General features: G+C 40.2%; 1 protein-coding gene across 2 annotated transcripts in view; it reads right to left on the bottom strand.

Annotated features, from left to right (window-relative positions):
• Positions 1 to 1,004: 1,004 nt before the first annotated feature.
• Positions 1,005 to 24,945, bottom strand: part of Src42A (Tyrosine-protein kinase Src42A) — a 125,613-nt gene continuing 101,672 nt past the window's right edge. For both annotated transcript variants that reach the window (XM_019061433.2, XM_019061432.2), the window contains exons 2-8: positions 7,702 to 7,823; positions 6,954 to 7,117; positions 6,326 to 6,494; positions 5,283 to 5,441; positions 4,591 to 4,769; positions 3,938 to 4,094; positions 1,005 to 3,281 (exon numbers count right to left, since the gene is read on the bottom strand). In XM_019061433.2, the coding sequence (XP_018916978.1) occupies positions 3,073 to 3,281; positions 3,938 to 4,094; positions 4,591 to 4,769; positions 5,283 to 5,441; positions 6,326 to 6,494; positions 6,954 to 7,117; positions 7,702 to 7,823 (1,159 nt within the window). In that variant the 3' untranslated portion in view covers positions 1,005 to 3,072. The remainder of the gene's footprint in view (positions 3,282 to 3,937; positions 4,095 to 4,590; positions 4,770 to 5,282; positions 5,442 to 6,325; positions 6,495 to 6,953; positions 7,118 to 7,701; positions 7,824 to 24,945) is intronic.

Consider the following 24,945-nt stretch of genomic DNA (forward strand, 5'->3'; position numbering starts at 1 on the left):
GAACGCAATTCGGACTCTCAATGGGATAGTCAGTACCTGAACGTTTTACTCCTTTCACTATACTAATTTAAACGATTTTCTCAACTTCCAAAAAATAGCTGCTACAATGCGAGTGTTGCAATTGCTTTTAAAACGATTTCGTTTGCAAGCTGCAGCGTTGGTTAGAACATACTTTTCAGGAGTCTCTCGGATTTGCAAAACCTTGTGAGATCAAACATGTTTTAAAGCACAAGAACAGATGCATAGGATTGAGTGACATTTACATAAACAGAGCTGTACTAAAAGTTGATGAAATTGACGATACACAGTTTTACAAAGCAGGTTTGTATACAATGAAAAGAATATCTTGATGTATGCATCCATCGAGTAAAAGACTGAAGAAAAGTAAGTGCGTAGGAAAAACTGCTATGAAATATGAATCAAAACGTTTGAATCACAGTTCTGATATTTATCTAAGAGGAAAAGATAATGAAAGCTGCTTTGTAGAAAAATACAAAAGATTAAGAAATTTAAAAAGTTGCAAGATTTAAAATTTTGAACCTAACTTTATTGAAGTTTAATTTGTTGAACATTGAAAAAAAAAACCAATTAAAAAGATTCGGAAAACGGTTTTTCTTATTTCATAAGTCTAAATGCAAAAAGAGGAAAAAATTTGGTATATTGTGCGTGAACATAGTACATATAACAATAAAAAATTCTTACTTTTTTCTGGAATTTATAGAATACAGAGTATCTCTAAAATGTAGGTTTACTTCTCTCTGGTAAGTTGCTATCTATCAGGAAATAGCTATACTCTTACCTTATAGCGCTCCATCAAAAGCGGCAGTCTTTATTCTTATTCCTTTCTTTTTACACGGTAAATAAAAGGAAGAAAAAAAGAGAACACTTTGGGTTTGGAGCAATACAGCAAAACCATGATATTAAAAAATTTGAAATTCTACTAGAGATACATAGCATCGATAAAGGAATTGAAAATGATAATGCCAAAGAATGGCACATGGCAAAAAGAGACCCTGATTTAAAATTAAAATATGAGCTCACTTCCAAGCACAAGTCCTTTCATTATAGGTAGATGATTCAACTCCATTGGAAAGACGAAGTTTCATAGAAACAATATGATATTGCACTTTCATAGAAAATTCAGGGGTTAATTGGATCTTAGCAAACAAAAAAAAATTGTATGAGCAACAAAATAATTCTAGTTAAGGTTTTTCGTAAGTCTGATGGATGTAAGCATTGTAAAATAGAATAATTGTAAATTTCTGCACTGATCATAGTTGAAGCAAAGCGAATTGGAACATAGAAGGGTATATACATAATATAAATAGATTTGTCTTGGAACACAGTCTTTTAAAATTTTAAATAAATCATCTATCGTATAAATTTGATTCAATTTTTCTAGAGCATAAAGTACAAACTTTAAGTAAAAAATTTGATAGAAATACATAAATTAATTGTAAAAAATTAAAAATAAATATGATACAATGATCGGTAAAATTATGAGTATTTACAATATTGATGACCTCATGGTATGGTTCCTCTTTCTTTATTGCTTGATGCCTTAGGAAAATTTCGACTGATTTTAAAATTTCTCAATAGATATTTTAAACAAATACATGGGACACTTACAAAAATAAAACATGAAACACTTAAATGAATACAGCACATGAAACAATATCTGCACACATTCTCAACAATTGGAAAACATTTATTCTAATTGTACTAAAACTTTTCTTGGCTTTTAAACAAATCTGAATAGTGGGGCACGAAAATCAAAGGTGAAAGTTTAGAAGTTGATTGGGACGAAAAAATAGAGAAAATATTTTCTTAAAAAAAATAAAGAAAAAAAAAAGATGAAAAGTTGAGGGTTTTGTCATATAAAATAAAAAAATTAAGAGAATGGGGTACCTATGTTGTTTTTTATTTAGTCTCTTTGGATGGAGTAATTTTTCCCATTCAAACAGGGGAAAAGTAGGAATAAACCCAAAAATAAAAGAATTTAGATTAAAGTGAAGGGAGGGGGGGAATTTAATGAAAAATGTTAATACTTGACTCAGGCTATACTATATAAAACAAGAAAAAGACAATCAATACTCCCGCAAGGAACATCACTCAGATCCCTGAGTAAAAAGTAAGTTTTACTAATAGATGAATCATGAGTGTGGTTCATTCACTTGCGCTTTAGTAAAATAAGAGCTCCCTAAAATGTATTTAATTTACAATTAATACTGTTATATTGACTAAAATTTAAAGGAGAGTAAATGTACAATGTTTGGATAATAGTTACAGATTCATGACGACAGTTAATAGAAGTGATAAAAACTTCACGATCGTCAGAAAATAGCACCTTTCCAACCAGCTTTTAAAAATGAAATATTAAAATAAAAAATAAAAGATGAAAATTCACAGGAAGCTAAAGGAAGTAAGGAGAGAAAAGGGATAATAATTCAGGGTACAAGTGAATTTTGTCAGGTAGCAAAGCAAACTAAGAATTAGAGAAGTAGAGGGAGAAAGGAGACAGGAAGCATTATAACAAAGTTCAAACTGTGCTTTGTGCCTTAGAAAAAAATAGAGCACGTGGTCAATAAACATTCTTTAAAGTCTATCGAAGACAAAATAAAAAACAAGTTTCTAAATGCATTATCAACTGCCTAAGACATGGCGGTACAAAATTTTACATTGAATGACTGTGAAACATTTTGAGTGAGGCATAATCCACTTTCAGCTGAGGCACAGAGAATTTCAAGCATTCTCTTTACATTTGTTTCTTTAAGATTTGAGAAACCTCAATTTTCAAAAAATGTCAAAATTACAAACTTGGGAATTAGAAAAGGACCAAAATTTTAAGAGCTTATACTCTGCAAAAACCTGATGACAAATCAAGGGAATAATGGGAACATAGCTTAATTTATCAAAATAAATACTTGAGAATTGAGAAGTTTAAAATCGCGAAACATCAAGGTAGAAGGGTGATGCTTGCTTTTAGATCTATCGGTCAAACTCTCCTCACTGATATAGAGTGGGAGGCGATATTGGCATGCGAGCAAAAACAGAAAGAGGAAGAGCGTGGTCTCAGTAAGCCGAGGCTTCTTTGTACTCAGAGCCTTCCATTGTGAAGAAATCTTCTAGTTTCCATTGGAGCGTTTCAAATGTCGGTCTCTTCATAGGATCCTTATTCCAGCATTCTAACATTATTTCGTAAAGAGCTGCTGGACAATATTGCGGGCATGGCATTCGGTATCCGTGTTCTACTTGGTGCAACACTTCAGCGTTAGTCATTCCTGAAACACAAAGAAATGCATGATTCTCCATCCTTTAACCTACATGATAGCCAAAAGCTAAAGACTTTCAGCAGTAGCAGTGAGTAAGTAGTTAGGTTGTTCACCGATTGATACAACCATGTGAAAGTCTGTTCAACACATTCTCGTCGCTTTTGCATTGATGCTTTTATATCTTATTATGAATCCACCCTGACAATCGTAAAAATGGACTGCATTTTGCAATTTGGAATCCTTTACTTTGAGGCATCAACTTTTTAGGGTCAATTAAAAATCCAAATGAATTTTTATGGCTAACGATTTCCGTCAAATTTTGGACTAGATTTGAAGTTTTGACAGAAATGATGCTGTAGATGCACTTCAGAGAATTTTACATTGATATCATTGGTTACTTCAAAAATAATTTCTTCAAATTTTCCAAAAATTGAAATTGAAAATATTAGAGAAATTGGGGTCTTTATTTATTTATTTATTTATTTTTTGGAAATATTGAAAAAATCTACTTTTAGTTTTAAATCAATTTTTTTGTGTTGATTAGTGATTAAGTAAAGGTATTTATTTCTTTAAAAAAAAATAATAAAATAAAAAAAAAATATGTGATAATCTCACTACTGCAGGAATTGGGTAGAGAAAAGATTCCAGATTACGTAAATATTTACCTGGATATGGAATGCGACCATAAGTGACAAGTTCTGTGAGGAGAATACCAAAAGACCATACATCTGACTTGATGGAAAATTTGCTGTAGTTTGCTGCTTCAGGCGCTGTCCATTTAATGGGGAAACGAGCTCCTACACGAGCTTCATATTCATCCTCCTAAAAACGAAAAATAATAAAAATTTACAGGATTTTCTTTTTCAGATTTTCAGGATAACCAACCATCTTGAGAGAAAAAATTCTTAGAAATTTCTGGAACTTCAAGAACAAAGTGAAAATTTTTGAGGAACTTATCCCCAGGAAAAAAACTTCAAAAATTTGTCATGGAATAGAGGATACATATACTCACTTTCTAATTAATGTTAAACATTATTTCCTTTTCATAAATTTTAAAATGGTTTAACTATTCATCATACTCCAAGTTTAATTCCAGAGAGCGGAAAACAAAAAATCGTAAAAAATAAATATCTCCTTGAATGTTATATTTAATGATGAGATCAAAGGATTTTTTCACTTCATTGCATTTACTCAATTACTTACAGTCATGTAATTTGATAACTTGTTAAAGTTGTTAATTTGGATTGCAGATGGTTATAAGAACAATCAATGCAGCACATCTGAGAAAAAATAAAAAAAAATTGAAAAAGAGAGTTACCTTGATTAGCCTAGCAAGGCCAAAATCAGCAATTTTCACTGTTGTTCCATCTCCGACGAGAACATTTCTGGCAGCTAAATCACGATGAATATAGTTTTGCGACTCTAGATATGCCATTCCAGTGGCAATCTGAGCAGCCATATCAATTAACTGAGTTAATTTTAAGGTTCTTCCTTTACCTAAAACAAGATAAAACAATTAAAATGGCTCAAAAGAAACCCTCAGGGTGATTTTTAATTTAGGTGACTCTCACATCTTTTTTTTCGTCTCCTGGAGAGCAAAAATTTGCTTACAGATACTAAACTTTAATCAGTTTGTGCCAACTTCATGTCGGTTTTGAAGTGATTCTCAAATGAAACAAAGTTAAAATAAAAAAAGTATTTTTTTTTCATTAGTTTTATTTATTTATATAGGGATGGGGCTTTGGTGAGATTTAATGCAATTAAAAGTTTTGATTATTGTCAAATCATTCAATTTAGGTACTGAAATTTTGAATCTTTAACTTTCCGATTAACAGCAAGCTACAGGGATGAAGTTCATTCTAAATTTGGTGTTGCCTTGATATGTAGAGGGTGGCTAGCTTCTTGAGATTTGATGTAATAATCAAGATTGCAGTTCCTCTGTCGCACTCTAGAGGCTTGCCTCATAATGGCGTCAGCTCTAATTAAAGTATGAATTATGAGTGGGCTTACCATGAAGGAAATCAAGGAGACTTCCATTTTTCATTAGTTCAGTTATAATATAAATTGGTTCTTCCACAGTACACACAGCATAAAGTTGGATTAGCTTGGTGTGTCGTAATTTTTTCATTATTTGAGCTTCTGCAAGGAAATCTTGAGGGTCCATTGTTCCTATATCAACAAAAACAAGTGCGATTAAAATAAATTCTTCATTTTTCGTACAATTATTTTTCTTTCTTTCTTTCTTTTTTGTATGGACATCTCCTCCCTTCCAATTGGTAGAGGACTAAATAGTTAAAGTCTTTCTTAAGAGGTAAATTACGCAAATTAGGAATGAAACGAAATATAAATAGTTACAATATTATCAGCTCATAGTTATGACATAGTTATAACATTATCAGCTCTATCTTGCGATTAGCTTCCTCTTCTTCAATTATTAATATTTTTGAAATTAAAAGAAAAAACGCATCTACTGGTGAATTATTTATTAAGTGATGATGTATCAATTTTTCATGGGTCCCTGGTGTTGTAGAGAAGGACCAGCTGCAGCTGTTTTCTTTTCAAAAATATATTTATAACTTACACACATTGATTTTTGCTTTCTTATTATGAGATTGGGTATTATCTAAACCAAGAGGAGTGGACGTTTTCGTAAAAGATATAAAAAAAGGACCTATGCAAATTAACCTTATCAGCTTCTCTGGGTGTGACAGATGATTACCCTCTCAAAAATATTTTCTAGGTACTTGAAAGTTGATTTTCTACATAGGAGACTCGTGTGTCTACTGCAACCAGTTTGCAAAAGAGTTTAGACTTTAAAGTTGGGGGGGGGGGGGGCACAGAAGGGGACTAGTATTCTGCTTCATGCAGCTCCACCCAAAAAATATATATTGTTTTGACCATGCTGCGATGAAATTACCATTCAAATTCGGAGTCCACCAATATGAATTCCGTGGCATTTTTAAAAACTTTACAATCAATGTCAAGTAGCAATGCAAAAACCAATGCAAGATCAGTTTTTGATGATTGAGTTCTGAAAAAAATTGGTTCTTTACCTGGCTTGAGCGTTTTTATGGCTACTGGAGTTGTGTTGTTCCACAATCCTTCCCATACTTCTCCAAACTGTCCACTGCCAAGTTTGCAAACAAACTTCAGGGATGATCTATCAATTTCCCATTGGTCCCTTGTGCTATGAGACAGGCCAGCGGTAACTGGTTTCTCAATCTAAAAGAAAACAAGGTTTACATTGGTTGTAAAAGAATACATAATTCCAAAGAAAGAATAGGATTGAGGAGGCAGGTATCTAAAATCAAACTTTAATATTCTGATTGGAAAGAACATAAATTAATGATTGAAGACGCACATTAAAAAGGGTGAGGAAAATGAAGTGGTTTCATTTAGGTAAAAAATAATCATTAGAATGCGTTGCAACTTTTTCCAGCCACTACAGATTTTGATGGGGGGAAAAGAATCTTTCCACTTTGAGTTTTGTACGAATTAAATTCAGTCCATACTTATTCAATCTTTAAGAAAAAGAATCTGGCAATTTTTAAATTTACAAGAGATAAGTTGAGCGCCTTTTCTTTTGAGGGAAGAAGGGGAATGTATTTTACATACTTTTTCTTAAAAAAGATGACCCTAAGTATCAAGAGTTCTGGAATTAAGTAGAAACAGTCTAAGTACCTGGACACAAGGTTTACGGAGATTGACACAGAGTCCATCGGCTTCTCGACTATAATGTTCAACAAGTTCTTGAAGAGTTCGGAACGTGGTTCGCCGTGCAATGAAAAATCCACCTTCATCTAGTTGTCTTACTCTATAATGTTTTACTGTATCACCGTCACGCACTACAAAAAAAAAAAACATACAAAACATTATATTACATTCAACTTTTCACTCCCAATGAATTTTCACATAAAATTTTTCTAAAATGGTAAGTTTTCGTCTTCTGAAAAATTCGAGATCAAAAAGTATTCAAAACAGGTCATAAGAGAAAAAAAATAGAAAACCAAACATGATGTGGAGGACAATTAATAAAAGAGCAGACAAAAAAGCAGTAAAGTGTGTGAAACATAAAATTGAGACTCTTCGTTTTTTGTTATTTCCTACGTAATCTAGAGAAGTCCGAGAAGTCTGAGAAGATCCACCTTCTCAAGGCAGTTTAAACCTGCTTTCTCACAGTGCTAAAATCAAACAGAAAGCTTCGAGAACTGTTCCTGAAAAATAAAAAGTATATCTCCGAACAAGAATGCTATGCAAGTACGTGTAGGGTTGAAAAAATTAGGGAGGGGAGAGGAAAGAGAGGAAACGAGAGCGAAAGGTATGGATGGGGAAGAGAGAAGAGAGAGAGACGAGGAGAAGACAAAGATAGACAGAGAGAAGTATGGGGGGCGTGATACAAGAAGGAGACCAAAAAAGGGATAAAATTTACCTGACAAGGAGTAATCGTTTCTTCTACTTTCCGAGTCCCTTATTAAGAAAGCACCATGGTCATTCTCTGGAAGCAGCAATTTCTTTTCAGCTTCAATCCTTTTGATCTTCCCAAAATACCATCTAAAACAGAAAAAAATGGAACATTACTTCACTGATAATTCCAAAATCGTCGATTTATTCAATTATTTCAAACGCAGGTTACAGATTTACAGCAGCTGCAAAACAAAAGAAGAAGTAGCATTGGATCTCGATAGCCTGAGCCGAGAAGGCAGACAGCTTAAAATGTATAAAGTTTGAACATGCGTTGTAAACTAACGGCAAAGTTTACTTTGATTCCCTCTTTTTTTCTGATAGCACAATACGATGAAATACTGTCTCCTCCTACAATCAATCTCTAGCCTTCAATCAGGCTCGCGCTCGCACATTGGCGGATCCAGAAAATTGGCAACATTGCCTTTTCTCCATTTAAACCTATTAGAATGTATCGATTCTTGGAGGGGCCAAGTGCCCCGACAAGAATCGATTATTTAGCATAGGTTTAAATGTAAGAAATCCGGTGTTGCCAAATTTCTGGATCCGCGACTGGCTCGCAATTTGTCTAGGGATAAGCACAGAGACTTTAACGCCGGGATAGAACAGTGAAACGTGGAAAAGGCTCCAAGAACTTGCGTATTCTCTGCCTAGGTATCTCTCACGTTTTATTTTTCTAATAGAGAGCTAAACTACTAAACGGTTTCATACCATCTGTGAAGTTACCCTCAATGGGTCACTGAGCCTTGTGTTTTTATTTGATATTCTGACAGTATACCAGATGAGTGGATTACGTGGTGATTTATTGCGTACACTGGAAAAAAAGTCGCTTGGATCTACAGTCCAGACTCCTAATAACAATGACAAGAAAAAATACTCTTGATACAATCCGATTTTTCCTTGAATCAAAAAACCGAGCCTCTCGATTTAAGCGGATTTATCTTTGATTCAAGCAAAAAATCCGATTGAATCAAGAGTATTTTTTCTTGCCAATGTTTTTACGAGTCTAGACTCAAGATCCTAACGACTTTTATTTCCGCACTGGAAAAAAAAAACACATTGGATCTAGAGTCCAGACTCTTAAGAAAATCGACAAGAAAAATACTCTTGATTCAATGAGATTTAAGCTTAAATCAAGAACCAAGCCTCTTAATTTGAGCGAATTTCCTTTTGATTCAAGCTTAAATCTGATTGAATCAAGAGTACTTTTTCTTGCCAATGTTTTTAAGAGTCTGGACTCTAGATCCAAACGACTTTTCTTTTCCGGTGTATTTTTGTAGTCCAGATTCCGGAAAATACCCGAATATTTTGGATCAAATTGCGGATGAACTTCTCTGAAAAGCCGGAAGAAAAATATTCAAAACGTTCTTTAAACATGGATATCATATCGGATAAAATTAGCGTGACGTCTGAGTGATCATGCGTCGTTTTGCGTTGGCGCAGCAGCGCGGTGGCGGATTATAATAAAACTAACGACGAGAGGAAGGATATGAAACGATTAACCGTTGCTCAAGACAATTAACGAGCGCTTCGTAGAAACTGCCGAGATAAAAGACACAGGTTGAATAACCCAAGCTTCAACGTATCTTCATCAGAGTGATACCACCGCTGCTTGGCTGCCAAACCGCCCGTCGGCGCAAATCCACTCTTGCGCTTGCCGTCCTACTAACAAGCAGTCAAGGCGAGTTGGATGCAGAGACAAGAGACCATCCAATGGCCTCTTGGCGACAGGTGGAAGCTTTTACTTTCGGAGATTCGACACTTCCTTATGGACAATTATACGGGAGCAACAGTCATCAATCTTTTTCCGGCTGTTGACCTACCTACAGGGTGGATGATGAGCTTCGGGTGACGTCATGAGCCAAACAAGTTTCCCAAACTTCGGCTTGTTTGCAAAACGAAACTGCCGACACGCTGTTAAACAACAACCATGTAGGTAAGTCAACAGTTTAATGCTGAAGTCCCGAAAGTAAAAGCCTCCACCATAGCCGAGATACGAGTGGAGGGTCTCTCGTCTCTGGTTGGATGGGTGAGGGGTTGACCGAGGTAGTGTGAATAATAAAAAGTAATCTTAAAGTCGTAAGATTAATTTTTTTTCTCTCTCCTTTTTTTTTGAAAATTTTAATCTCAGGTTTTAAAGATTTCTCCCGTATAGTTTTAAAATTAAAAACCCTAAAAAAAACAAAAAAAAACTAAATTTTCTCACAGCCCTATTTTTGGACATACTGCGTGATATTTTCAGGTTCGTAGAGGGTTCTACAGACACATGTCATTCTGTATCAACGACCACTATTTGGCGCGCTGGTGAGTTTACCCATTCAAACTCTCCCCTCGTGGTGTTATAGCGTGAATACCTCCACGAGGTGAATTATTTTTGCGACTGCTCGAAGAGGCGCTCAGCTCAGATCTTTTGGGCGAGTGGAGCTGGCTACAATATCGATGATAACGAGTTGCGCGGAGGCAGGAGAGAGGCGACCCCAAGCCGAACCGAATACGGTCGATTCATAAAAATCAGATGCATGCATTCGTAATGACTCATTCCGAGAAATTGAAAGTGAATTTCAAGGTCTCGTCGCGCTGATAAGCCGGATAAGCTTGAGCATAAAACACAGCTTGGGTTGACCGCGACTGTGCGCATTCGTCATCTCTGCGCAGTATAAAAATGACAATTTAGATGGCTTTTGTACGACCACTTGTACGAGAAAGTATGACCGCGCAGCGATAAAACATAAACTGTATCCTCTCCTTTCCTTCCTTTTTTCCCTTGAAACTTTCTAAAAAAAAGTACACAAGTGATAGCTCACTGATTGTGCTCGGTATGTTATAATCGAAATCATCGAAATATTAAAATTTGGACACATTTTGCAGTTAGGAACTACAATTTCTGGGTCAGTTTAGAAACAACGTATGTCCCATTAGTTCCCTAGGCACATGAGTGTTTTTACGGATAAGCCAGAAATTGTAGTTCCTAATTGGGAAATGAAGTCCATTCGGTAAAGGTCTTCTGTCACAGCTCGACATTACCGCTCGTAATAGAGAGGGTGATTATTAAATTACGACGCACTTTTGTAAGACTTCCTTGCAGTTACATGATTGAAGTCAAATAACAGCAATATTACGGCATTCATCGGCTTCCAGGCTTGTGGACACCCCGTATTTTCATCATAACATAACTTCTGCCCCCGCGAGACACAGAGTTGGCGGGAAATGGAGAGGACCACTCTGTCAGGCATAGTGCTCATCCCGATTGTTCAAATGAATATTTTCATGCTAGAGGAAATAAAAAACAAACATGAACGTAGGATTTGAGTGTCAGGTACACTGGAAAATAAACACATCGGATCTAGAGTCCAGACTCTTGAAAACATTGACAAGAATAATGACTCTTGATTCAATCAGATTTAAGCTTAAATCAAAAGGAAATCCGCTCAAATTGAGAGGCTTGGTTCTTGATTTAAGCTTAAATCTGATTAAATCAAGAGTATTTTTCTTTTCGATGTTTGTAAGAGTCTGGACTCTAGATCCAATGTGTTTTTTTTTTTTTTTTTTTTTTTTTTTCCAGTGTCGTTCCTTTGAAATTCTCCCAAAGCGTCGATGAACTTGGCGAAAGGAAGCAACAGACCCGATCGAAAACGAAAAACGACGCTGAGGGAGGTATGCGGTCGGATACTGTTGAGTGACAACCGGTTGCGGGTCGCTGCCGTAACAACATTCCGAGGGGCCACCGTTTCCGTTGTTGTCGGCGCCCGGTTTCGGATGTGCACGTCCCCCGTCGGGGCCCGGGGTGGCCCGGGGAGGATGCAAAAAAGCCCCGGTTCAAGGACGCCGCGAGGACCGGTCCGGCGTCGCGACGCCGACGCCGCCGTCCGCGAGTGGCCAAACAACGAATCGGTCAATAAAAAGTTGGGCCGCGCGCGGAGAAAGGAAGAGAAAATAGCGGCGCTCGGCTGCCGGATCGTCGCCGTTATCGATAATTCCCTATTTGAAGCTACGGGAAAGAATCGATTATTAATAAGGTGTTCGTTGTGTTCACCCTGTGTTTCGATCCTTTTCCATAGGTTTAAATGGCGGATTTATCGATATATCGCAAAGCGGCGGCGCTTGGACCCGCGGTGGCGTCTGTCTCGCTTCTGTATCCGCGTCAGGATTCGCGAGATCCGCCACTGCGACACCGTTCCCCCGGGCCGAGGTTGCCGCTTTCGCGACTAACAAGCCGCACACTGAAAAAAGGTCAAGAAAGGTTTTTTTTAAACCTTTGAAATGCTATATCCCCCATAAAAATTAATCGAAATTCAGGGGAAAAAATAGGAATGACAGAATCAAGAAAGGTTTTTTTTTAAACCTTTAAAATGCTATATCCTCCATAAAAATTAATCGAAATTCAGGGGAAAAAATAGGAATGACAGAATCAAGAAAGTTTTTTTTTAAACCTTTAAAATGCTATATCCTCCATAAAAATTAATCGAGTTTCAGGAGGAAAAATAGGAATGACAGAATCAAGAAAGGTTTTTTTAAACCTTTAAAATGCTATATCCTCCATAAAAATTAATCGAGTTTCAGGGGGGGGAAATAGGAATAACAGACTTTTTTTCGACTATTGAAAGGTTTTTTCTAAAATAAATTGGCAGAGAGGAACTAAGCCGCATCAGCTATTGCCGAAAACTGGGCAATATAATTTTTTACGAGCCAACGTTTGTGCGGATTCCTTTGAAAATGCTACGGAATTTGCTCCGTACTATGCAGGAAATTCACTGAAATTTGCACAATAATCTTCACAGCCGTTTTCATGTAAAAAATTAAATCGCTCTATTGAATTTGGCCATTGTCGATGTTCCTAGTTCCTTTCTGCTTAACGCGGTCCGATTTGTCATTAATAACACAGTTGCATCTTTTCTTTGTCTGATCAAAGTTGATCAAGGCGAAAATGAGCCGGATGAATTTTATTTTACAACATGAAGAGATGTACTGACTGGTTCGAGTAAGAAATTGCGAGATAAAATTTCACGTAGGTAACGAAGGTGTTGACGATACAATTATCTGTCTTGCCTTGAATCCTATGCAGCTCCTGTTCAAATCATTTGATTCGTGCTCGTGTTAAAACGCAATGGCTCTCATTTTATTCTGTGCGCCTTTCCTCATTTTGTTTTAAGTCCGAAGCTGAAGACAGCTATACTTTTAAGAAATAAAATTGTATAAATTCCCTGGTAAAAATTGGCAGTAGAATCTGTGTTCCAAAATACCATAGACCTAAAGCCGGCTGTAAGATTTTCAATAGCTTCTGCAGCCAGCTGTACAATTTCTTATAGCCTTTTATAGCCGATGGCAATTAAGCAACAGCCAGACGATAAAGTTTATGCTAAACGTTACAAAATACGGATACTAGGACTTAGTTAGTTTTTGGACTACCGCTCTCTTATTGTGCCGTAGTATCTTGATTGATTTTGCGCGGAAAGCTCCGTACTTTTGAAGGATGCCTGTCATTCTTAATATGTTGGAGCGCCTTCAATTTATTATGATACTGTGCAATACCTCTGGTGTGAAATAGTTGCTTCAAGCGCCGTGGCACGCTGCGGCGCGGAGCGGCGGGCGGGCAGAGAGTGCGAAACGCGCATTGGCGTCTACAAACCTAACAGGGATACTTCACGCGTTGCGCAATGCGTGAAGTATCCCTGTTAGGTTTGTAGGCGCCAGTACGTCGCCGCTCCGCTTTGTGTTAAGCTCCAGTATTTAATCTCGCGGAGTCAGCGTTTTTCGACTCATGATTTTGAAATGTTTGCACACTCTGTATGGACTATTCTAATTTTAATTGATGAAAAAAAATATGTTTTAAAGGAAAGTATAATGTATGTTTTGAAAATATTAAGGTAGTTCCGTATCAAACTTAATGATTTCCAAAGCACACGAATTTCTATACAATTTCTTATAGCCTTTCAGAGCCAATGGCGATAAAGTGTACAGCCCGGCGATAGGAACTATAAGCCCGACTGTATACTTTTTTATAGCTTCGTATAGCCCGGCTATATGATTTGCTCCGCTTTCTACAGCCAGCTTTATGATTTTCAATAGCCTTCTTTAGTCGGCTATAAGAACTCCTATGGTATTTTGAAACGCAGCTCCTATCGCCAATTTTTACCAGGGTTCTTCAAGCAACTACCAACAAACATTTCATGCGGCTGAAATCATGTTCATCCTCAGATCGATCAGAAAGAAATCTTCATCTCGGTGCCTCGAGTTGGGTTCGGGTCGGCTAGGCAACTAAACTAACAGCGTGGTGAAGCGTGCGGTGTCATTCGGAAATGAAGGAGTTTCAAGCCGCAACAATGCGTTACGCGTTCTCTGTTAAACACGAAGGAATGGATTTCAGACCTTTTTTGACTTGTCCAGTGTGATTTTCATACGAACATATTAATTTGGCTGTATCATTAGCAAGCAAAAGACCCCTTCCGAGATTTCTTGCGATGATCCCTCAATTTTGCCCCGAATTTTCCAACGGGTCGGAAGTGCCCTCTCATTCGCTTGTTTACCGACTCCCCTAAGTCGCCGGCAACTTAGCGGCGACGTAATTTGCGGAGCCTTATGTAAATAAATGACCCAGTTTCCAGATTTACGCAATCGCGTCTTTTTCTAGCAGTATAAGGGAACTTGTCGGGGCTTTTAAATAGATCCCGGTTGCCGGTGCAGCACTGCCGTGCTAGGCAAGAACGCCGTATGAACATTCAAGAGTTGCCAAATTTCCCCGGATAAAACATGTATTTTTGACGAAATTAATGCATACTTTTCCTTGAAATTTTCAGGTATTTTAGATTAAATTGCGAACAAGACAGCCTGAAAACTTGGAAGAAAAATATTTACAATTTTCCCAAGAACTTCGTATTTTATCAGAGGAGATTTGGCAACGCCCGAGGGTTCATGCGGCGTTCTTTCTTAGCACGAGTGGACTCGGATTGGGTCGGGTCGGATGCGACTTGGACGGACAACCGGAACAGGAGTGAGGACGAGGTGACGGGGGCAGTGAGCTCATGACAGCCAGGAGACTCAACTGGGCAGTGGGCAATCGGAGGAGAACGGAGACTAGGGCTCCACACAGATGCAGGACACTTACGCCTCCTTGACGGATAGATTACCCATTATGCAATTCGTCTACGGCCGTGCATCCACTGTCCAGCGTCCATCTGGCCGGCCCGTCGCGTTGGTGGTCTCGCTTCCGGGTTCGCCGCACGCGCACCTATCACCTGACCGCGTATCAAATTTTCGCGCCGCCCGCCGTCGCACAGTGGAACGACCTAGTAGAAGAGGTCGGACCTGAAATTTGTGACTAAAACTGCAAATTTTGATGTTCATTTCGTCGCAAATTATATTTCAAGGGGTGTTTCTGCAAGAAAATTTCACGAAAAAAAAACAACGAAACCACTCTTAAACATTTTTGTTTCATATTTTTGAAAATATAAGCTTTCAGAGTTCCCACATTTTGTCCGACTCCTCCTGCTGACTCGGTCCACCTTACGTCGAGGCATTGATCATAAGGGTGCAAAACATTTCGTCAGATATTAAATTTCAAGGGGTGCTTATAGAAGAAAATATTACGAGGAAACCAATGAAGCCACTTATAGAACCTCAAAAGTTTGTATAAACGGAGTTATGAGCGTTTAAAGTTTCCAAATTTTGTCCGACCTCTCCCATTGACTCGATCCACTGTGCGCCGCGCACAGTGGAAGAAACTATTGAGGAGGTCTGGCCTGACATTTTTGGCAAAAATTTCAGATTTTTAAGTTCATTTCTTCACAAACCCAATTTCAAAGGGTGTTTCTGAAAGGAAATTGCACGAAAAAACCAATGGAATCACTCTTAAACTTTTTTTGTTTCATATTTTTGACAACATGAGCTTTCAAAGTTTCCAGATTTTGTCGGACTTCTCCTATTGACTCGTTCCGGTGTGCGTCGCTTATGGATCGTATTCGATAGTGGTTCGACTTATCGTTTGGTTTAAAACAATAAAACATAACCTCAAACGATTATTTTAGGACTAGGGGTAGAAAAGCTGAAAAAGAGGAAATTCCTATACAGCAATTTCACTTTGCATTGCCATGCGGTGTTCATCAGAATAAAACATCAATCATAAAAACCCGTTCCCACGGATTGGTTGATTGACTTATTATGAGGCTATGTTTACATGTGACCCAATCGATATTGATACTACCTCAGCGATAGAACGCCAGCTTGACGTATCGACTGCGATCCTACGTCTCGCGTCGCCTGGCTAAACACTTCCAGAAGCGAATTTTATTTTAAAGTTCCGGACCTCCTTGGAAAGTCAAAGTTCTGACCGGTTCTGTCTCATCAATCATCGCACCGTTGCCAACAGATTTGACCAATCACGCTTGTTGGTTTCCGATACGTCGAAACATTTATAGGACCACCTCGTGGAGCGTTATATAGACGCTATTAGTGGCGACGTCATCATAGGGGTTCTCCATTACATCGAATTAGATCCAAACAACATTGGCATAACCTCTTTCAATGCTACCAATGCGAAAAAATCTATATATATTGATAAAGACCGTTTTAGTGATGACGTCATATTTCGAGACTTGTCGCGATGTCAGGCCTGGTGCCCTAACCGGGATTCGGTCTGTTCGATTTTCATGGGATTTCGCATAAGGTACGGAAAGTCAATTTTCAAACACTGATTCTAGATAGTTTCAGACCGATTCAGTCGGATCTTCTTGCGATTATGAGTTCTTCATATCCTTAAATGTACGTTTCATGTCGTCGGGAGGGTCGGGAGCCCGGGTGAAATCCGGCAAGGCGGGTTCGGTGGGCGAATCGTCACTGCCGGGCTCGTTAATGGGCAGGAATGCCTGTCGGGGGCAAAAGCGCGTATCCGCAGCCGGGGGTGCGCGCAGTTAGGCGGTTGTTGCCCGGCAGAGCCCAGGAATGCAGTCCCCCGAAGAGCAGGCGACTGCATCTTCTGGCACAGGCCGGGATCTAGCGAGCCGTTCGGTCCGGTCCCTCGTATATTATTTTCAGTGGCCGAGGCTCACAATCAGCCAAGTGGGCTCACAATCAGCCAAATCAGCTCCGGGACTCGAGGCCTCCGCTAGGAAAGCCCGAGGTTTCCCGTTGCAAGCGGCAACTTCCTCGGGTCCCGGGTCGCAGACCAGCGCCAGACATCCATGGCTCTGTTGTCAAACCGCCCGCGCCCGGCCCGGGGAAACAAGTTTAAGTTTAATAACTGTGCGAGGAAACGAAATGAAATTCTTTTCGCTTGGGAAAGTTCATGAAATTTCATTAGATTCAACCCGGTCTGAGTCGGCGACCCGCAACACACAACCGAGGATTCGATGAGGAACTTCAACTCGACTTGGAAGTTTTCACCAATTCCGATCGTTTCAAAACTTCTCGAGTCCATTAAAGTATATTTCCGCGATTAAAATGTGTGGGATGCGAATCGATGTTCGATTCGCGATTGTAGATGAGATGCGCCGCACAGTGGAACGAGTGACTGGTGGAAGTCGGACAAAATGTGGAAACTTTAAAAGCTCACAACTCCATTATTACAAAACGTGGATGCTTTGAAAACGGTACCGTTAGTTTTCTCGTTAAATTTGCTACGGGAAACACTCCTTAAACTTTAAAATTTCACAAAAGAAACATATAAATTTGTAATTTTAGTTACAAAATTCATGTCCGACCTCTTTCATCGACTCGGTCCACTATGCGCTGCTCTATTTTTGAGCTGCAACAAGCGATCGATCTAGACATGCAAATTTAATTCTAATTAAGCTGCACTGCTTTAAGGGAGTCTTAGAAAGAGCTCAATTTTCAGATGGAGAGGGACGAAAACGTCGCCCAGCTTTTAAAAGCTAAAGTCCTCTTGGAAAACCTTTCGATGCCCCTTCCTTGATTACGCCCCACAAAGGTGTAAAAGCTTAGTAAGGTATTCCAAGACGTTTTTTGCTTTCAGAGAAATATATTTTAGGGCTCTAGCACTGCTGTCCAGTGTTGAACTTCATTTGGGGAGTCAAAACGCTCAGGTTCGCGAAATAATCACCTACTGATGACCGAGGGTTGACCAATTAGTTTCGCAACTTAACTCTCAAAAACTCGCCTAGCAGAATTATGTTCACCCCATAATCATCAGTCATCATTTGACGTATTTTATGAACAACAGCTGGTTGCTTATCAATCATCATTAGGAAAAAAAATAACATTGATCTCTGAACTTAACTTTCGCCTCATCTGATTACATTCTTCAGATTCTTAGTGTGAGGTCTCTACAATATACTCTAGTTACGTCATCAGCATATAGATAGAAATTCAAGGTTACAGAGAAGAGGTTTACGGTGGCGCCTCTCGTACCATTTCTAAACAGTCTTCAAAACTTTGAAAGTTCCCTTTAAGCCCTTCATTCTTCCATAGTTTCTACCGAGATCTGACAACGGTGGGAACGAGCACATTGGTTTTATCGAAGGGGACCCAGACCCCCTCCCCCTTCTTTTTTCTGCGCATGCCCGTGTTCATTGAACCTTGACCGGATGGCGGCATTTCTGGATTCTGGAAGTCACCTGAAGCTCATCCTCCTTCTCAGAACCCGCCATTCCTCCGGTCCCGACGAATTCTTGGCCGCCGAGCCTGGACATAAACACTGCCGTCCTAAGCTGCCGTCCTAAGGAAGAACGCCGTATCAACATTCGAGAGTTGCCAAATTTCCTTTGATAAAACGTGTATTTATGACGCATCATGAGCACAGAAATTTTCCCTTGATATTTTCAGATAGTTTAGATTAAATTGCATACGAAATCGTCTGAAAATTTTGGGGGAAAATATTCATAATTTTCTCAGAAAATTCGGTTTTTATCGATGGAGATTCGACGACGTCTGAAGGCTCATACGGTGTTCTTCCTTAGCACGGCAGTAAGGGAAAACGCCGTATGCGCATTCGAAGGTTGCCGGACTTCTTCTGATAAATATTTATTTTAGAATAACAAATTATGAAGGTATTCAAAAAAAGTTTTTGCACATTTTCGGCAATGACGCAGCCAGACATTTTCCACTAGGGGGAAGGGGGGAGAGAGCACGGTCAAAAATTCTTCAGGAAGGAGGTGAGGGCGGGTTGCCATTGGTAAAAAAATTACAAAAAATAACGTTTTAGACTCCCTTGACGCCACTGATTTTAGGTTAAAATGTAAATGAAATTCTGTGTAAGTAATCAAAGATAAATCTATATACATTAAGTCCTGAAAAAATTTGGCTTGTATCAAAGAAGATTTGGAAACGTTTGAAAGTTCATGCGACGTTATTCGTTAGCGCGGCAGAACGGGGCGCAGGACGATCCCGGAAATAATGACCGCTTTCCCGCTGACAGGTTTCCATGGTGCGCGGGCATCAGAATGTTCGCCGCGTCCTGATAACATCGACTTAGCTTAGCGATGGATACACAGTTTAAAGCCTCCCTTCCAATAGAGGTATTTCTATTCTCCTATGCTGGGCAAAAATTTCCCATCAATATATTCCCCTTATGCCAAGTCTCCTGATAAAACAACCTGATTTCTGGAAAATCTGCCTTCTGAACCGGTGACTTCCAAACGTAACTTCAATTCTATCGGCAGGGTGTCTATAACTATAATTGGCTGGCAAAAAATCAGGACTTTATTGGTACTTTCCCAAAAAATTCCGTGCTTTTATGGGACGAAATTCGGAAAATGTTGACACTCACGCACAAATCGCAACTAAAATGACGCTGCCAGGAAATTCGAGGATCAGTTGGCCGCGAAATCATAATCAGACGGGAAAATACTGCACCAGGAATCAATGCGCAAGGGATTGTATACTTTCCAGGCTCTTTTAAAGAACACGCGTGGGATGAAGTAAGAAATTCCGGACCTTTTGCGGAATTTCCGTACGTTTTCAGAATTTCTAGTTTTTTTTTTCAATGGGGGAAGCCCTGATGAAATCCTGATTTTTGACTGCCAAACCCTGATTTCGATAATTTTTCAAAATCCTGATTTTTGGCGGAGAAACTTTAGCTTCACAAAAATAGCTCGATAAAAAAATTCGATCGGACGGCCGACTTTTCTCAAATCCCGATTTTACGACTGATTTTTCCTCAAATCCTGATAGAATTGAGAGAATCGGGAAAATCCTGGTGCTGGACACCCTGTTTCTCTTACTCCCGGACCGCTTTCAAAAAATCAATACTCTTCCCGGACATTCCAGACCAGTGGGCACCCTGATCGAAAAGAAAGCAGTGCGGGGTCTCTTTAGAATATGTTAATTTAAGAGGAATCCTAATTACTGAGCTTTCTGCCAGTCGAAAACGCTCGCACGCATAAGTTCAGAGCCTTGAAGCAAGGATCGGCAATGCATGCATGTTGCACGATAAGCAAAGTTGTGCGGCGCTTTTAGCTGTTCAGCGCGTTTCCAAGGTGATGCGCGGCACCCGATCCGATAACCCGTGAATTGTCTTTAAATGGTCAACGCTCCTCCCGCCATGATGGCCCGTCCTCGGTTTTCAAGGGTGCCCCCCTCTTCGTCTCGATCCAAAAAAAATTACCTCTTCCATTGGAAAAAGTTCAAATTCAAAACACGCTCATTACGCTAACCTTCCCCTGCCTCGTTCTCCTCAGCGCATACCCACGCGTCTTCACTTGCCGCAATTAATGCCGCTTGCAATTAGCTAATCTCGTTCGCACGTATTTAATGGCCGTGAGAATGTATACAGTTATCCGATACGGGTTTAATGGTCGAGCAGAAACATAGCAGACTGGAAACTGGGAAATCTGAGGGAATTTTCCAAGACTCGGAGACATCAGTGGAAATCGAAGAGCCTTAATTGTGAAGAAAAAAAAGAAGAAGAAGAAGAAGAAAAAGCTGTCAACTATCGGAAAATGTTTGACTTTCTTCACGGCTCAACCCGCAGCACAATTTAGGAGTGCAGAGAGTTCCTGGGGGCCTTCCCATTTTCAAACTGGCCCTATCATTTTACGAATCCTTTTCCTTCCAAAATTTTGATTTATGAATTTCACGGTTCCTCAAAACACGTGATTTAACCACGATTCAGCGAGAAGCACGTGAATTTGCGAGAAACACGCGGAATTCGCGATAACAAGCGACAGCCTTCTCGTTTTCCCACGAGACCGGACGCACGAACACGGTTGTCTCTAAGTCTTGGTATAAAAGAGAAAAATTGATAACAGCCAGACTTTCCCGTGGACTACACTTGGCTCTTCTTAAAAACAACGCATATGACTTTTCTTTTTCCATATAGATATGAGCTTTTGTGGATGAGCCCAAAATAGTTGCAAAATGTAGTCCACGTGTGCCTTTAGATAGCTGTCAAGCCCTATAAAGAAATAAATGGACTGCATTTTGCAGTAAGGTTTTTGCAGTTACAGGTAGTGTATCCATGCAATTTTCTTCCAAAATTTTTCTGATTTTTGCATGAGATCAAAAGAAAAATCGGTGAAATTTTCACTCAAAAATGCCCAAAATTCTCCTGGTAAAGTCATTTTTCAAGGGGAAACTAGGCAACATCAAAATGGAATTACGTTCTTTCATGAGGGAATGGACGATATGTTGTTTCTAAAATAAGGCAAAAATTGTAGTTCCTAATTACAAGATGTAGTCCAAATGGAGTAAGAGCTGGGTACCCCCCCCCCCTCCTCCTTAAAAAAAAGTTGGCTTTCACTAATTTTCCCCGATTATACCTCGAAAGTTTTCTTAAGAAGTAGACTTATTTAACTATCTTTAAGTGGTTCTTCTCAGTCTCGCCTTTCTCCCGGTTTTGAGGGTTATATAAACGGAGAGCAGGAGAGGTTCCGGTCGAAATGGTCCGCGGCAGTGCCGGTGCCGGTGGAATGGCCGGGCGGAGGCGGAGGCGCAGCCTTTGGCGAAACGGCTTTTTGCTGGCACTTGAGTCTTGAGTGCAACAAGGTCAACCGCCAAGAATGACCCAGTTTCTGTCCCATTCTCACTCAAGGGCCAGCCCTCGCATCCGTCCGCTCAACTCTCAACGAACGAATTTTCTCGTTCTCATAGTCACCTTGGTTTCGCCTGCCTCCTTGTAAACACAAGGAAATTTACAAGGCTAACATTGTAAAAATTACCAGGAAACGCGTACCCACATGCTGGGTGAATTTCTGGATCATATTTCAAACATGAGCTACACAGGAGAGATTCTAAGAATGCTGGGGAGAAATTGGCTCTAATATCCGGTCTCGCTTACGTGGTGTTGCTTTCTCAAAACTTATAAAACTTCTTTGTACGAATACGTTGTGTCTCTAAGAGGACACTCGTTACGAAAATCGAGCAAACTAATTAATGTTGAAGTCAAACCTGTGGGAAGTGGGGCATCGAAAATGTTGGGACATAGATCTACTTAACTATCTATTTCTATTCTATTCTATTTCAATTTTACATCTAATGCACGAAAATTAATAGACTCCGAGTATGGAGAGTCTTCAACACTTCCTTGACCAGAGGTCGATGAGAGGACGGGTTATATAACTCGCAGAACTGGAGTCGAAGGAAATGTTCTGGCAGACCTGATGCACTTGCCCATAAATGGAATCTCGAAACTGAGGAGAGACGTTCTGTTCCAAGAATGAAAATCAATCAAATCACCCACAAGCTACGATCAAACATGGAGAGGAAAAGTAAGGCGACCAACTGGACAGAGATGAAGGACAGAAGCGAGCTGGAGTGCTATACAATGCCAACATGAAATATTCAGTGTTTTATAAGAAAAGGATAAAGGTCAGTGCAAGTCGTTCCAACCACGGTTTAATTTTGTCTCCGGTTTTGCATTGGTGGGCTCACTGCATGGATCCTGGAAATCCAACTCCGATTAACTCAGCGGTTTAGTGTTCAAATTGACTTGGCCAAACTCTCGATTTTAGTGAGCGATCAAAGTGATTTGACATACGCGAAGCGCCCATCCCACTCACAAACTTATGAGACTTCAAAGAGGTTCATGGATAGAATTGATGAGTGTTGCATTTCGAAAGATACTTAAGAAAATCTCGCACTGCTATCTACTCTGAAGTGTCAAAATTACTTTCGGAAGTCAACGATCAGATTCGCCGGTTGATAACCGATGACCAGCGAGTTGAGCAATCGGTTCAGCAGTCCTGACCTAATTTTCAAAAACTCGCCAAGAAAAACGCTTAGCCCGAAATTCATCCGCCAACGTTCGGCGAATTTTACGCTCGACAAGTTGCTCGTCGAATACTTGCTGAGCGAAAACTGGCGTTGACCTCCGAACTCTGATGCCTCCCCACATTAAATTGCTCAGTTTGATAGTGTGAGGTCTCCGACAATGTTTCCGTTTCATACTCTGCCTCGTGGTCCATTCGTTTTTCAAGTCGGACTGGAGGCATCATCCACCGGTTCGACGGCGGCGTGCGCGGCCGGTGAGCGATGACAGGTCGCGATACGAACTGCCACGTGCCACGGAGGCGATGAAAAGTTACGGTGCGGCGCGTCAGGGCATCGGACTACTCCTGGAGGCGAAGATGGTATGGGCCGGGCTCGAGCAGAAAACCTCTACGCTGAGTCCGCCGAAGAGGAAACGGCCTCGACACTGGGCTGTCTAGCGCTGCAACTTATGGAGTGAGACATCAGTACGGCCGACTCCATACGGGAGCTTGTCCCCCAGGTCACAGCTTCGAGTGCCACCGGACAGCCGCCGCGCCGCGTCGTGCCGTCCGCCGGCAGCCATCCAGTTGAAAATTAGGAGCTTGACGCTTCGTCTTAACGCCGATTCCTAGACAGAGACAAAGAGACCCTCCACTAGTATCTTGGCAATGGTGGAAGCTTTTACTTTCGGGACTTCAGCATTCTACTGTTGACTTACCTACAACAACGTGTTGGCAGTTTCGTTTTGCAAACAAGCCGAAGTTCAGGAAACTTGTTTGGCTCATGACGTCACCCGAGGCTCATCATCCATCATGTGAGTAGATCAACAGCCGAAAAAAAGAGTGATGACTGTTGCTCTCTTATAATTGTCCATATGGAATTGTTGAATGCCCGAAAGTAGAAGGTTCCAACTGTCGCCAAGAGGCCAGTAGAAGGTCTCTTGGATCGGTTCCTAGGGGATACTCCTTCGAATCGCGACACGGTTCCTCTGTCCAGGTGTCTTGACCGATCGACTCATCCTGCTCATCCAGATGTATGGCTGAAGTACCAATAACTCCATTCTTAAACCATGGCAGCGGGCTAATGATCGGAACTGACAGACAAAGAAGACAAAGAAGGAGCGATCCTATAGGTTGAAACGGGTGGTTGCTACAGGCTAGGGAGGAAATGGACTACCTATGAAATGGACGTATTTCTGTCAAACGGAACTAAGCGCCAAATTGAGTTCCTTTTGAGGAATTTAGAATGCCGGATAGCGCGTTCTGTCAAACGGAACTTAGCGCCATGGAAAAGCATTGCGAGTATAGGATGGAATGAGCCCGACGCCCGATTCCGCCGCCAATCCAAGCCTCCCTCTACCTTCCTCCTCCGATGGCGCTTAGTTCCGTTTGACAGAAATACGTCCAAATGTAGGGTCTCTCATCGGTTTCCCTTAGTTAGTCTATTGCTTACCATCTTCGTCCGTTGCAATCACCGGTTCCAACATTGGAAAGAAAGTATCTTGGATCCGGAGTCCAAACTCTTCAGAATTTCGATAAGAAATGATACTCTCGATTCAATCGGATTTTTGCTTGAATCAACATGAAATCCACTTAAAATTAAAAGGCTTGGCTCTCGTTCGAGCAAAAATTCGATTAAATCAAACGTAGTTATTTTTGTCAAATTTTTGGAGAGCCTGGACTCGGGGTCCAAGAGCTTTTTTCCGGTGCACCAATACAATCGCTCCATTTTCTCTTCGCCTTCCTTTGCAATGGCTTTGAATCATCCGCGAATCTCTTCAGAAGAAAGTGATAGAACGTCTCTTTGGAATAGGAATATTGTTCAGAACACGAGAATTTCCTGATGTTTCAAAGAGGAATTTCTGTCGCTGCACATTTGAAGAAATTTGAAGAAAATCCTAACGGACCAAAGTCTCAAGATTACATGTCCTTGCCGATTGAAGACTGCAACTTTTGGGGCAATCGGACTGTTTCGCCCCAAAATCGCGCGGGGATCCAGAACTCGTGAGCCTTCGTATTCCCGTCAACGACGAAATCCACGGCTCACGAGGGTTGTGACACTTGCGGAATCTGCTCGT

This window comes from Bemisia tabaci, chromosome 1 (assembly GCF_918797505.1).
Source record: "Bemisia tabaci chromosome 1, PGI_BMITA_v3".
Taxonomy (NCBI): Eukaryota; Metazoa; Arthropoda; class Insecta; order Hemiptera; family Aleyrodidae; genus Bemisia; species Bemisia tabaci.